We start from the raw sequence: 15,703 nt of genomic DNA on the forward strand, positions 1-15,703 counted from the left end.
TGAGAATTGTTGTGTACGCATTTTCTTCGATTTTGTAGGCTTATAAAGCTTAGAATATTTTTTCAAGCGACAATCATTATTGTATTTGGAATGCTTTTAACTCCAAGAAATTATGAAATTACTGCTTGTAAGTTACCACCGCAGGTTATTAAAATCAGTCAGTTTCGTAGATATCTACGCGAAATAAACAATAGGTTATGTGGAGTTTACCGAAAGATCTCACTTATCATTCTTCTAAATTTAGATTTAATTCTTATTTCGCTAGTCAGAATTGAACATTCAGTTTAATTCACTATTAGTGGATTTGTTCATTTTAGTAATTGAGACGCTTCTTGAATGCCCAACTAATAGTTACTCTCTATTAGAGCTTAGGAAAACCAGAAAAATTATTTGTCTTAGTACTCGTATACTGTTCTTCATGAACAATCCTTTTTGTGCCTAGTTTAAAAGGAATATCATAGGTGTTAATGTGTACTGAACAAATTTGATTCTGTCTTATTCCATAAAACTTGTTTAGTAGCACAACTACAAAGGTACGACATAGATGTTAGCCATACTCGAACTATTGTGTTCTTATTTTTATGTAAAGTAATATTTATATATCCCTATAGATCTGGTGAAAAGTGTGATCTTTGTCTTATTGGAATCTTACCATATTCGAATCCCCCATCTTCCTAACGTTTAAAATTGACGAAATTAGATTTTATTTTATATTATAGTGAACAATACTTCAGTGAAAAGCATTATTGTTACTTTGTAATCGAAATTATATACTTTTGGTTATCAGTTATAATGAAATTTAAAGAAAAATGTCACTGATATTGTTTGTTATGCACTCGACTGCTGTATATGTTGATTATACACTAGAATATATATGTTGGATTACGTGTGAATATGATTTCGCTTGATATCCTCTTTGGAATTCTTTGCCTCCCATAAACTCTTCCCCTGCGAAAATTAGTTGTTTCTTTATTTCAGGATTTTCTTCTAGATAAGTTAGACATTCTCCCAGCTCCTGAATACATAAAACAGACCCTTTATTTTGTGTAAATGAATACAAATTCTATTAAATTTAACAACCAAAATTCATTAAGTATCTCTAAAGTGAAGCTTTGTAAAATGGATATAATCATGTATACTTTTTAAACATTTTACCATATACGAGGCTAATAATTAATCAAAACGATTTCATCCATATTGAGTTAGGTATTTCTGTACAAGTTGACTAGCTTTATCCTACTGTTAAAATTTGTGACCACATGTTTACATTGGATTAATTTCTGGAGTGGAACACAACCAACCATTTTTCCTATCATAATTAGATAAGCGATATGGTAGAATAGCTGGAAGTAATTCAAATGGTTGTTGGAAGTTTAAGCGGTTTTAAAAAAGCAGATACGCTTACCGATTTACAAATTCAGAGTTAGAAGATAAAACTTATAACTAATCTACTTGTGGCAGGATTTTAAAGTATGGTTTCCATGAGAAGTTATAAATTTTATGTTGTTTGTTTACTATTAGTAGTACACGATATTTTTGACCATTAATTAATGAAATGAAGTAACTCTAACTAAACACCTGTTGAAAACTAACGATTACTCTCTAAATTTACTGAAATATATATGTATGTTTCAAAGTCTTGGTCCAAATAGAGTGCATTCCGTGTCACATGCGTCATTGATGGGTTGTTGAATATTTCCGTTACTTGGATGAAAATCCTAGTTATTCATGTGATTTCGTTTTTAATAGAATATCAAGCTATTGGTCTAGAAATATCGATCTGTGATAAAGAAACTATTTGTATGATTCAGCTTGGAAAGAAAGATCATTCATAAGTATTGGATGTCACACAATGTACTACAAATAGTCGTACTTGTAATGTTTCGAAAGGCTATGTTAGATTTATGAGATCAGTTATCAGCGGGTCACTATAAAGTATCTAGTTGTTTATTTGACAGATTCGGGAATGTGTATGATGGTCCAGTGTTGTCCTGGAGCCAGCGATGAGAATTAGTTTAAGAATCGGTAACATCAGCACTTCGTAGATGTACATGTCTCATAAAATAAGTGCGATGAATCATCAACCATCGATGATTATTGCTGTCACCGTTTCCATAATAAGATGAAGAACATTGATTAATCCCACATAGTCTGAAACTTATAGAAGTGTTTGGGATTATTTTACCGCTTTTGTGTACAGTGACAAGAATTTTCTTGATACATATTAATTAGTATATAGAGTCGTTGCGGTATTGGAAATAATTTAAAACGATAAGAATCATACATAAGTTTGTCATTTTAAATTAACGAGAAGGAAGAACATTGCTATTAATCTAATAAAAACTACCTATTGCAGGGAAAGTCTTAAATCCTTTCCATGGCAGATAGCTTCTGGAAGTCCTACATTTAAATATTGAAGTTAGTTTTTTTTAAAATCATCTGTAATTACTTGGTATGTCATATAATTCGTTGCTATGTTGATTCTGGCTGAGATTCTAGATTTATACATCACTTGGCGTCACTGTTAGGATAAAATCTGGAGCACTTATTCGCCAAAAGAGGGAACAATTACATTAATAAGTAAACATATCGACTCATAATGTTGGCTACAGGACGAATAAGTTGAGAGAAAACTACGCACGTCCAAACCAAGACATGATATCTGTTCATGAAGTCACCGTTTGCTGAACTGGGTCGCACTAGGAGGTGCAGACCGCCAGGTTGGAGTCATAGCGATTATCTTAACTGGTAGTTGATATGGCTCAGAATCCGTTCGTGTAGAGAACAATTTTTTTATTTCATTCTCTAAATATTCACTTACGCCTGTTACAGTTCATAGACGAGCGTAGGCCGCCCACAAACATTCTCCATCCAACTCTATCCTGGAATATCCTTCCCAGCTGCTATTCATCATTTTCATGTCTAACTCCAATTCCCAACACAGTGTGTTCCCTGGTCTTCCTCCTTCCCGTTTACCTTCAACATTCCAAGTCAATGTTTGCCTCGTGATGCAGTTTAACGATCTCCTCAATGTGTGTCCTGTCCACCTCCAACATCTTTTCCTAATTTCCTTTCCAGCTGGAAGCTGGTTTGTTCTATCCCACAATAGACCGTTGATGATGGAATCCGGCCAACGAACATTGAGCATCTTCAGTAGACAAGTATTTATAAATACTTGTACATTCTTGACGATAGTTGTAGTAGTTGTCCAAGTTTCAGCTCCGTACAGTAGGACTGTGTTGACGTTCGTATTGAAGATTCTGACTTTGATATTGGTTGACAGTTGTTTTGAGTCCCATTTGTTCTTCGACTGTAGGAGTCCTGTTGTTGTGTTTGCCAATCCTTGCCTTTACGTGTGATCGGATCCTCCTTGTTCATCGACGATACTGTCCAGGTAGGTGGAAGTTTCCACCTGTTCTCGAGTTTCTCCATCAAGTGTGATTGGTTTTGTTGGTGTTCTGTGTGTTGTATTTGAGTATCTTGGTTTTTCACTTGTGTATGTTGAGTCCTGTTGATACAGAGACAGCTGCTACACTGGTTGTCTTCACCTGCATTTGTTGGTGTGTGTGTGATAGAGGATGTAGGTCATTTGCGAAGTGCAAATCATCTAGTTGCATCTGTATGTCTTCAGCTTTAGCATTACTTGGCATTTGGAATTCATCCTTTCCTTTCAGTCTTCCTTAATATTTAGTCTTTCTCACAATCAATCATACTACTATGGCATCACAACGATTTGTAATTTAATGAGGGTAGAAGATTTTTCACTTAGGATTAACACTTTGAAAATAAGTGATTATCGTAGATACTAATTGCACTTAATACTTACCTTGGATGTTCTGAATACCAACCCATTTTTTCTATGTTTGATAAGATCACAGTTACCTGGATTTTCTCTCACCACAACCGGAACTCCAAGAGACATAGCCTGTGTATATAAAAAAAAGACGATTTCTATAATTTCCTAGAACTAGTTACTTTGTGATATAAAAATAAATAGACTTGTTAAAAGACCCGAAACATGAACCGTTCAAATTTCTTGAAAGTTTTCTGATACTCATAATTCTGGTTAAACTGTTTCGAATTTTTCTGTGGTTTGCCTACTATTCTCGTGCGATTAATCTTATTCAGAGTTTATAGTTCCTTATTCTTTTCACAGATTTTCTTTACAATTTAATCTTTAGACTGATCTTTGTTTATTGTTGCAAATGTTTAATCATTCATGGTAGATTGGACAACGATCTTATTGACATATTTTATCAGTGATATTAGTGTTAAAAAGTTTGTCATGTTTGACGAATATAAGTTCGCTCACATTATGTGACTGTTTCGAATGGATTTTCATTCACGACTTTATTAATGCCATCTTATCAACTCGACACAATGATAGGTCAGCTGAGGATATTTGCTAAAACTAATAAATCGGTGAGTTCGTAAACTTTCGTCAATTAAGGTGATTGATCAACCACTACCTATCCCTAAGTGTTGTGACAGTTATTATAGAAGTAGACTGTAAAAAGACTGCGTAGTCTGATCAATATCAAAGAACAGTCTATGAGGTCTTTGTCTACTAGTTTTAGCCCTATCAGTGCATATCGATTTCTTGATTAGCGTTTTTTAAGATAGCTGTAATTTAACATTGAGCAGTTCAAGTGAAAATATTAAGAATTAGTCTTAATGGTAGAGATGCATTAATTCTCTATATTTAAGCACTAAGCCTGTCATTATTCCATAGTTCTTATTTCAATAATATTCGGTTAAACAAACTCATATTTACACAGAAAATGTGACAGGGCTTAAAAAGATACAGGATACCTGGGAGCTGTACATTCTAGATGTCTATTTATTTATTTATTTCACATGATTTGTAAGTTTGTTTATCTTTTCGCGATTGGTAAACAGGTTTAAAAGCGTTTTTCATTTACAAACCTTGACATCACTTTCAAAGGAGGAAATCGCTTGATAAATAGATGATAATAGTAGTTTGAATAGTTATACAACTATGTACACATACATACCTCCATTACAGCCAAAGACTGGCCTTCACTGATTGAACAATTGATCAGTGCTTGAGAGCTAAGCATTAATGAATGCAATTCTTTTTGTGTTAATGAATCACATCGATGTACAACTTTCCTGAAATTTAAAGAGAAAACTTGAAGATAATTGACTATCAAACATGAATACGTCAAGTATTAAAGGTGTTCCGTATATCAGATTTCATCTCATAACAATTTGGGAACTAAAATTAAAATAGAAACTCTCATAATATTGTTAGTTTCAGTAAAAAATTTAACACACATGGTTCTATAGTTAAACTGACTTCAATAATAGAAATTTACTATTATTATCAGATAAAGTGGAAAGTTCATTTATCTACATTTTAAGTTGTCAGTTTCTGTCAAAAAACACCTATTATAGTTCACATCTTAATTGTGATAACGGTTCATCAAGTCTATCTACCATTATTAACCGAATAATTTGTACAGAATTTACAAATTCAGTTCATTCACTGTTCAGTCTATAAAGTAATCATGTTGTTATATATTATATATATATATATATATATATATATATATATATATATATATATATATATATATATACTACCAAAAAACACTGGCTGAAAATCACCACATAGTTTAAGTAAGTTTGATAAAAATATAAGAATATGTATGATTGTTATTAGAGCAGTTATGCTAGTCTGACTTATCCATTAATTATTTGATACTCACAGGGAGCCATGTATAATTAAACCTGATAAATATCAGTATTTCGATCAATTCGATTTATCATTTCCTAATACAAAATGCTAAAAAAGAAAATTTCGTCAGTAATATTAGTATATATTACAAAACTTTGAAATAAGGATTCTCTAACATTGTATACATGCTCTAAAGTGATTTATCCATTTAATCAAAATATCCTATTAAAAAACAAATACGTCAGGTTATTTGTGTTAAAGTCTGTCATTTTAGTAGAATTAGAAATGATAAAGACACTTTTTCTGAATCACAGAGTGCTATTTCTAGAGATGGTATCGTAAATTTAATTCCTTTGACTTGTTGGAAAAGTGTTTTCGGCAGTGATCCGATAATTAGTCATAGAACTACCGGTTTATTATTGTTTTTCTATTGAGCGTTATGCTCCACAATGATAAGTTTACTATTTTTTCGAGTATCAGTGTTATTGATTTCCCTTTGCTGTAATAAAGAACATACTATTTATAGATAACACACAAGTTTTCGTGTAAAGAATGAGAAGATACGATAACATAAATAACACAAGATAATTCCCCTTGTACGTGTAATTTTATTTCATTTGTCTGTTTTCTTTGACTTTTATGACTGCATAGATCCTCAATTAACCTTCGTTACTGTCTTATCTTTTATTACAGTACATCATACAGTTTACTTATTTTTGAATTATGATTTGTAGACTTCTGTGTTTATCAGTACTATCATTTAGATAAACTAATTGATAAATAAACGGGGATTTATCAGCATATCTGTCATTGTCACAATTTTTTATACTTATAACAAACTATAGTTATTGACATCACTCTTAGTTGAATAGGTATGGCATTTCTTAGGTTGGATCTCTGATCACATGTACATGAAGTTCGTGTATACAATGATCTCTTTGTCTTTTCAAAAATATTCCCTTTTTTCATATAAATACAGTAATATGTATTTTATAGTATCATAATAGTTGTCAAAACAGTTCAGTGCTTTTATTACATTTTGAGTGAGGTAAAATTTTCATTCATATAAAAATTTAATTTCAATTAATCAATAAATAAAGCAGTTTTATTCGCCTTCTCAAATGTCAGGTACGTGAAGACTGACTGGTGTGGACCAATCAATAAACAGGGTTTATTTCTTCTTTGATTGGTTGTTGTATGTGTATATTATATTTGAACATATGATTGTTAGCTTTTTTTTCAACGTACCATACGGTGTTTCCTAAATACAATTTTGTAATGTTTGCCGTATACAATCATAATGAAGAATTCCAGTAATTGTCGTAGGAAGAAAAAATTGACATTATTCTTCCCATCCTTGATATTATTAATGAATAAAGAGTACAGTTGAAGTAGGCATATAAAAATCAAATATCCATGTTGATCTCAGGCTAAAACTATTAATCACATTTGAAAATTTAACTAATATCCTCGCTTTGAAACTTATAATTTATTATTGGGAAATTATATTTTTTTTGAACTAATTGAATATCTGTATACATAAAGTGCAGTTATGCCATAATTGTTTTATTGAATTAACAAAAATCTTCAATATGATTTTGATGATGACAACTTTAAAAAATCTTCGCAACAAAAAAATTGATGGATAGAGTTGGAAATTAGACCTAGCCTTGAATATCAAGCTGTTCAGTTAAAATGAAGTCGATTCATGCTAATCTTATTCAGCATACATAGATTATGATGTAGTACAAAACGCTTTGCCGAAACTTTCTAATGCTTCATCTGACTTTATTTCATCAAATATATTAGTGTAGTTGAATAACTTAAAAAGAATATTATAATAATGTCTCAACGCTTTAAATATGGCCTAATTGTAATACATTATATCATAGAGTCATTTATAATTTCTTCCAAGTTTTCTGTTACAGAATTTAAGAATTTATTACTTAAAATAATCACAGGCGAAGAAAAAATCATACATTGTAAAATCCGATATAGAATGTCATAATCTGTGTCCAATAATTAGATTGAAGTATTTTATTTCAAATAGTATTTTACAAAAACAGGACTATTTTTACTGCGTGTTTGTTATATGTGAAAAAAAAAGAAATTTTCCCACTTAGTCAAAAAGCTATGGTAACATTTAATTAGATTCAGCCCAATTTTAATCAATTTCGGGTAGTATTTATATTGTTGGGTAAGATATTCAGTTGTATTTTGGTATATCACTAAAGAAAAAAATCATCAGTTATCACTGTGCAAGCCGAGTAGAGTTGATAGTAATTGTATATTTAACTTTCCAAATGTACAAGAAAATGTTACAAAAATGCCATTTTAGAAAACAATCTTGTTGGTTCTGTTTAGTCTAAATGAATGAAAGAAATCCATTGGGAATAAAATTGTTAATTTAATTTAATTATTCGTAAACTATTGAATTAAGAGAATTGACTATCGTTCTTTTTTATCCATAATAATATTATCTATATGATAATCTATCATACTTATTAATTTATCATTAGGAATTTGTTTCGCAATAAGTAACTAAAAAATATTACCATATATCATTGTTACAGAACTCATATAAACTTTCAAACTTCTAAAGTCAGCTATAATCAAAATAAAGCGTTGCACAAACCCACGTCAGATCAAGCTTTCAAGTTATTAAAAAATATAAGTTTCATGAATCATTATGTGATTGCTAATGTAGATACTTGAATAAACATCACTGAATCCTATCATAATTCCGTAAATTTTAAGGATATTTTATGTACAGTTGCTTGGTAGGTCAACTAATTAATATCAATATCCTTTAATTATTTTTTATTAAATCTAAGTAATTTAAAGTTGGAAAAATAATACTTAAGCGATATGATGTATTACTCGCAAAAAAAAAACTTACCCATCTATTTCATCAATAAATTGTTGTATATTTTCTGTATCTTCTTCCTAATAAGAAAAATCAGAGACCATATGAATTCACGTAGGAAATGGTTAGTTTATACAATATAATTATAGTCAAATAAAGAACAAATAGTAAGTTGTTTTGATTTAATATTTCAATAATTCTGTTCTGAAATACTTCCTAATTTTAAATTAATTATTTAATCTGTAATGAATCTATTCTCGAAATGTTGAATGAATTCAACTGTTGTTTAAAAAAATTTAAATCCTACTAGATATATAGTTTTATTTTTTCGAAAGCCTAATTGAAATTAACTACCGAGTTTCTTGATTATTTTCGGTTAGGGTTGCCCATTATTTTAGTAGTATCCAATAAATTCCTTAGAACGTGTCCTCATTACTGTGACGAGTTAGTTCAAATACTAAACTGTACACTATTATTTGCTTCATTGGGCAAACGAAAGTTATTACTCTAGATAATGTATGCCTATTTGATAAACGTACAAAATCAGCTGTTATCCAAGTTGTGGTACATTATTGTTTACATGGAACAAGTAATCACTTACAGAGAATTACATGTTTACGGATTATACTCAAACATACAATAGAACAAACTACCACTACTCACAGTAACCATAATCCGATTTGTGATAATTATAACCATAAAATGAAAATTATTCAGACGATCAAATGAAAACATTTAGGTTTTCCAACTGACTAATTGATGTTTTCAATAAAAATGTAATCATGGTAATAAAATAAGTACATTAAAACAAAAATTGGCTTTGTTCATTTCAATGATTTATTATTTATCATATAGACTTAAAAACAGGTTATTATTTGTTGATTTTGTTTTCGATTCTCTTGTTTATCGACCATAGTCAATAAACTTCATTCATGCTAATAGTTTATAGTTAACAGAAACTAAGAATAATTCTTTCTTTTTTCGTTCTACACTCAAAGAAAGCATACAAATAGATAAATAACACGAATGGATTTAAATATATGCACACAAACAAGCCTACATATTTAGACAGTAAGAAATCTAAACCTGACTAGCAAACTAACTTGCAATTGTTATTCATATATACGTATATAATCTTTCATGTTACAATGATCTAAATTAACTACAGTATGTCACATGTGTGCACGGAGGAAAATAGTTAACACGACTACATTAGTTTAAGTAAAATAAAAAAAGATGAATGATAGAGCCAAATGAAAAAATAAAGAATAGATTGTTATTCACCAGAGAAAAAAAAACCTAGTTATATAATTTTAAAGCAAACTGAAAGCCAACTATCAAGAACTTGAAGTGCTTGAACAAATTTGTGTAGTTAAGGTTAGAGTTAATATAGTGTATGTTCGTGAGGTATATGTCAATGGACCTACTGAAAACAAGGTCATATCGCAACTGATATAAAATAAACTTCGAATATTTATCACTCATTGGTCTATGCTACATGTTATTTCAGTTATAAAATGAATAAACTAGATACATACTGATTTTATTATCCTATTGTTCATTAAAATAATTAGGTCTAAAGTGAAGTGTTTCACTCTCTACACAGTAATTCATTTCAAATAGAAAACTGACGCAGACAAATTATCCTGTTTTACTATTTTACTCTGGTGATGACGAAGAAAATACCTTGCACACACAAGGAGTTGCACTAATGCTGTCCAAAGAAGCACGAAGAGCACTTATGGGATGGGAATTTAATTGATCCGGAGTCGTCAAAACCAAGAAGGAGGGGATAACAATTAATGTTATCCGGCGCTATGCACCTACCAATGATAACAATCAAGACAATAAGGGTCAGTTTTATGAGAGGTTGCAGTCAAAGTAGAGGGAACTACAATGGAGAACAACTAGCAAGGGATCAATGAAGCGCTAAGTTCAATGTGTCAGGAGGGTCTGGGCCGCAAGAAGCATCATCATAAAGAATGAATCTGTATCGAAACCCTGCCCACGATTCAAGAAATCAAGAACAAAGGGACAGCAATTAACAGCAGCCGAAAAAGAACAGAGAAAGTCAAGGCAAAGGTCGAATACACAGAAGCTAAGAAGCAGATGAAAAGGAACGTTAGAGCTGACAAACAAAAATACGTGGAAGACAGCGAAAAAAGCTGCAACAGAAAGAAATATGAGACAACTATGTGACGTAACGGAGAAACCAGAAGGGAAACATAGTAAACCAGAGAGATCGGTCAAGGACACAAAGGGCAAGCCACTCATTGAAATTCAAGAAGAGAGGAACAGGTGGGTAATGCATGTTGGAGAACTCTTGAATAGGCCAGCCACACCGAACCCACCGGACAATGGGGCAACACATGCAGACCTTCCTACAGCTGTCGCTCCAGCAGTGATTGAAGAAATCAGGGTGACCATCAGACAAATTAAGTGTGGGAAAGCAGCAGAACCATACAACATACCAGCTGAAGCACTGAAGTTAGATATAGAAGCAACTACAAACATGTTCCACGTTCTATTCAGTAAGATGTGTGAGGAAGAACTGGTGGCGACAGATTGGAAAGAAGGATATCTCATCAATATAAAAAAGAAAGAGAGATCTCAGCAAGTGTGAGAACTACTGAGGTATTAAACCCTCATTATTAGGAAAAACTTTCAATAGATTACTGTTGAACCGAATAAAAGATTAGATATGCTGACGACATAGCTACACAAGTCCGTAATTCATACGACGGACTACACAGCAAAGTGGTGCATGGACGGCGACCGGCTGATGCATTCAAAGTGAGGAACGGAGTCAGACAAGTCTGCTTACTATACCTACTTCTCTTCCCTCTAATAGTTGACTGGGTTATGAAAATTTCAACATCTGAGGGAAAGCATTAAATACAATGGACTGCTTGCATGCACCTAAGCGATTTGGACTTCGCAAATGACCTACATCCTCTATCACACACACACCAACAAATGCAGGTGAAGACAACCAGTGTAGCAGCTGTCTCTGTATCAACAGGACTCAACATACACAAGTGAAAAACCAAGATACTCAAATACAACACACAGAACACCAACAAAACCAATCACACTTGATGGAGAAACTCGAGAACAGGTGGAAACTTCCACCTACCTGGACAGTATCGTCGATGAACAAGGAGGATCCGATCACACGTAAAGGCAAGGATTGGCAAACACAACAACAGGACTCCTACAGTCGAAGAACAAATGGGACTCAAAACAACTGTCAACCAATATCAAAGTCAGAATCTTCAATACGAACGTCAACACAGTCCTACTGTACGGAGCTGAAACTTGGACAACTACTACAACTATCGTCAAGAATGTACAAGTATTTATAAATACTTGTCTACTGAAGATGCTCAATGTTCGTTGGCCGGATTCCATCATCAACGGTCTATTGTGGGATAGAACAAACCAGCTTCCAGCTGGAAAGGAAATTAGGAAAAGATGTTGGAGGTGGACAGGACACACATTGAGGAGATCGTTAAACTGCATCACGAGGCAAACATTGACTTGGAATGTTGAAGGTAAACGGGAAGGAGGAAGACCAGGGAACACACTGTGTTGGGAATTGGAGTTAGACATGAAAATGATGAATAGCAGCTGGGAAGGATATTCCAGGATAGAGTTGGATGGAGAATGTTTGTGGGCGGCCTATGCCCCTCCACGACGGGTAGACGGTTTAAGTAATTACGTGTTATATTTCGTACGAGTTTATGTGTACACCTGTAAGTATCATAAAAACAGAATTACTCTATTGTTATTTATCTATCTGACTGTGCAACATAGACTGAACCACTATGGTCACTATTTAATTTGATAGGATATGTGAATATGTAATCGAATTTTTTTAAAGTGAGTAATGAGAGGAAATTTATTAGTCAAACTTCTATTTTTTGACTGATTTAAATATGAAATATAAAAATTTATGTTGGTTATACAAAATCTGATGCTAGGAGCGTCCTAAAATCCATATTGTCACTTTTTATCATTTAACTTTTTCATTCATCTGTCATGAATTAATAGTCTATATTCATTTTTTTAGTAATCTACAGCTATGCTTTTTAATATCTTGTTGAATTTTTTTCACGTTATTTATAAATTCATGCAGACGCATTGTGTCATATGCTTTCTGTTTTAGAAGAAAACAGGTTTCTTAATCATGACTATTCTTCACTTTCCTTATATTGAATACACTCGATTAAGTTCGGTTGACGTACTATGGCTGCGTAGTTTTAGCATAGAACAACCACATATAAGTTCATTAAGTAAAGTTTAAGTGCCTACTTCCTGAGTGCAGAATACATCAGTAATTTGTAACCGCTGTAAATTATACAATGAAGATTAGTCTCAAGTTATTCAGATTCCTAACTGGAGTTATAAAAAATTGAAACTGCTCTGACAGACTACGATGTATATTCATTTGCCAGTTTGAAATTGATTGTAGCTTGTTCACTTTGTCTGTACACTATAAAAAGGCTCGTTTAAAAGAATTATAAGTCATTCCTGTTTTTCGTGACCAAATTACATCATAACTAAAGTATTGGGATAAGTATTTATCACAAAGTTATTAGTTTTAATTCCACTTCAGAGTTAGTTTTTTAATAACTCATACAATAGATTGTTAGCTATTTAAATGTTTTAGAAAACATCTTGAAATATTTTATTGCACTAAGTAGTGATACGTGAAGTAGAGTACTTTTGTATGTCTAATCTGTCTAAAAGTCACTTTGTAGTAGTCTTTTATGTTGCGCAATTTACCTCTGATTCCAAAAGTGAAATTACTGGATTGGTGATTAATGGTGGAGATACACTTGAACAAACATATATATTTACTTATTTACAGAGTTCTAAATATTATAGTTATAAACTGTGTCTTCTATGTATTGTTATTATTACTCAGACTCAAGTAAATCCTAATTGATACCTAAGGTATCAAGTTCAGAAAGTTCATTCTTACAGTTAGTACTACAAAGTTAAAAATTTATGCGACTTCAATATTTCAAAGTAATCACCAGATTGTCTTTTGATACATTTCTTGTATTTTTATTGATTACATGAGAAATTTCAGACTCCTAAATAAAATGAATAATATTTTGTCATTAATAATTGTTGGGTCAGCTTCCGGAGAACTTCAATGGAGCCTCCAGAGGCCCAAAAAGGAGCCAAAGGGCCCTAGCCAATCAGAGTATGATGGAACGTTCGAGAACTCCAGCGTGGCGTGCTACCATTAGTCGGTAGCATAAAATAACTTAACGGATTGGCTGAAATAAGATGTTGATTTAACAGACGCCAACATCTATAAATACCCTTGATTTTCTGTACTAAAATGAACCTTGGGATAAAGTGTTTTCTCTCATGCTTGTGTCTTCTCTCTGGAGTTCAAGTCGCTGTGTAGTTCTAGTCTGTGGGTTACGGGAATAGCTTAGGAATCGTATATAGCGTTCAACCTAAACGACTTATCAATAGTAGCAACAATGAATTCGGAATTTAGAAACTCTCTATGAAAAATATTGCTTCACAATAACCGATTGGTTATTCATCAAGGTATTATGTTCACAACTGTTAAATACACTGACTTAATTCCATTTTAATCTGTAAATTATTCAAACAAAGCAGAATTTAGACATATTTCAGTTTGAGTGTTTGGTTAACAATCACCACCAATCACAAATAAAATATATACCTGAAAATATTGACTTGATCAATATTTTACCTCAAGGTTTAAATTAGAATCTTGAGTAGTGTTAATTGAAAGCAGTAATTATTACATCCCCTACTTGATTACGGAAAAATACGGTATACAACTATTGGCACTCGAATATATATAACCCCAGTCTCAAATCAAAAGGCGGATGAATCAAGGGAAGTTATCATCAGGTAAGAGTCAAAAATGTACAGGAAAACAGGGATATTGACTATAAAATCATTATAATCTAGCCAACCCACAAGTAGGTAAGTTATTCAATTTTCCAAGAATAGCATATCGCGTCGATATTTTATGAGGTTCTATCATGTTCTGACTGGACGGGATCACTTCGGCTTTTTCAGGGCCTCTGAAGGTTTCGTTGTGGTTTTCGGAGTAGTCACAACAGTAATACAAAACTAGTCCCTAAAATTAGCCTACGTTAATTTCAAAATGATGATGTTCGATTGCAAATAGTGGGAACTAAGCAATAATTCCTTTGAAACGGTGTTTCCGCATATATCAATAAAACATTATATACATTGTGTTGAACAGGGGAACAAGAAGCTCTGACAAACTACGAAAGCTATTTTTCGGGACGTTATTTTATTTTATTGAAAGCTTGTAAAACCTAACATTTATTTTTGTCCCTAATCTATTCTACAGAACATAAGCTTTCGTTCGATGTATGAATCATTGCCATACCGTTTTCTGTTCCGAAGCTATTGTAATTTAAACAATATTTTGTACTCTATTTTCTACTCTCATTCCCAGCTTTGGACATAATTGTATTTTTCCTAATTATTGTACGTTGTGGTCGGGTTAGTCACCGATTTATTCATGTACCTTTTTACACGAATCCGAAATCAGGATATCGGGAATAGATAGAGTAGTGTTCCACTTGTCTTGTCTTCTCTCATTCGCGTGCTTGTCAGCCAATCAGGTGATAGAATAGTTTTCTTCTCACTACCCCACTTCGAACTCAGGCGTACAAGCTTCAAGGTTAGGTCGGTCAGCCTATTTCGTCAAGATCTTAAATCTGGATTAGATAAGCAGCCTCAGCACCAAAAGTGGGTAGACAGATCAAGGACGTAACACATTGCATCATAAAATCACTTAAATTATTCTTTAAAATAGTTATGACATTTTTAATCCTGTATATGAATTCAGAGTTTTTAATGTTTGTTTACGGCCCATTTTTAGAATGACATAAGAAATGCGTTACAAAGCAAATAGATATTATATTATGTCTGTTGTCAATTTAAAATGACCGTCAAATTAATGTGCTATTGCATAAAAAGAAATAAAACAGTACACTGAAAAAATCTTATTTATATCATACTGAGTAGAAAACATGGTGACAGGTAGGACATAGATCAATATTTTCTGTATATACGACATTGTAAGAACATAAATCTAGACT

At 32.4% G+C, this 15,703-nt stretch overlaps 1 protein-coding gene across 3 annotated transcripts in view; it reads right to left on the reverse strand.

Moving 5' to 3' along the window:
• Positions 1–696: 696 nt before the first annotated feature.
• The window catches only part of GLT1D1_1 (glycosyltransferase 1 domain containing 1), a 31,197-nt gene continuing 16,190 nt past the window's right edge, over positions 697–15,703 (reverse strand). Inside the window, exons 1-5 of one of the 3 annotated variants that reach the window (XM_051216118.1) lie at positions 9,231–9,343; positions 8,601–8,647; positions 5,016–5,133; positions 3,827–3,925; positions 697–1,015 (exon numbers count right to left, since the gene is read on the reverse strand). In XM_051216118.1, coding sequence (XP_051073753.1) covers positions 857–1,015; positions 3,827–3,925; positions 5,016–5,133; positions 8,601–8,647; positions 9,231–9,302 — 495 coding nt within the window. In that variant the 5' untranslated portion in view covers positions 9,303–9,343 and the 3' untranslated portion in view covers positions 697–856. Of the gene's footprint in view, positions 1,016–3,826; positions 3,926–5,015; positions 5,134–8,600; positions 8,648–9,230; positions 9,344–15,703 lie in introns of those variants that run through there. The other 2 variants (XM_051216119.1, XM_051216117.1) reach the window with 2 other exon arrangements.

Source organism: Schistosoma haematobium, chromosome 1, assembly GCF_000699445.3.
Source record: "Schistosoma haematobium chromosome 1, whole genome shotgun sequence".
Taxonomy (NCBI): Eukaryota; Metazoa; Platyhelminthes; class Trematoda; order Strigeidida; family Schistosomatidae; genus Schistosoma; species Schistosoma haematobium.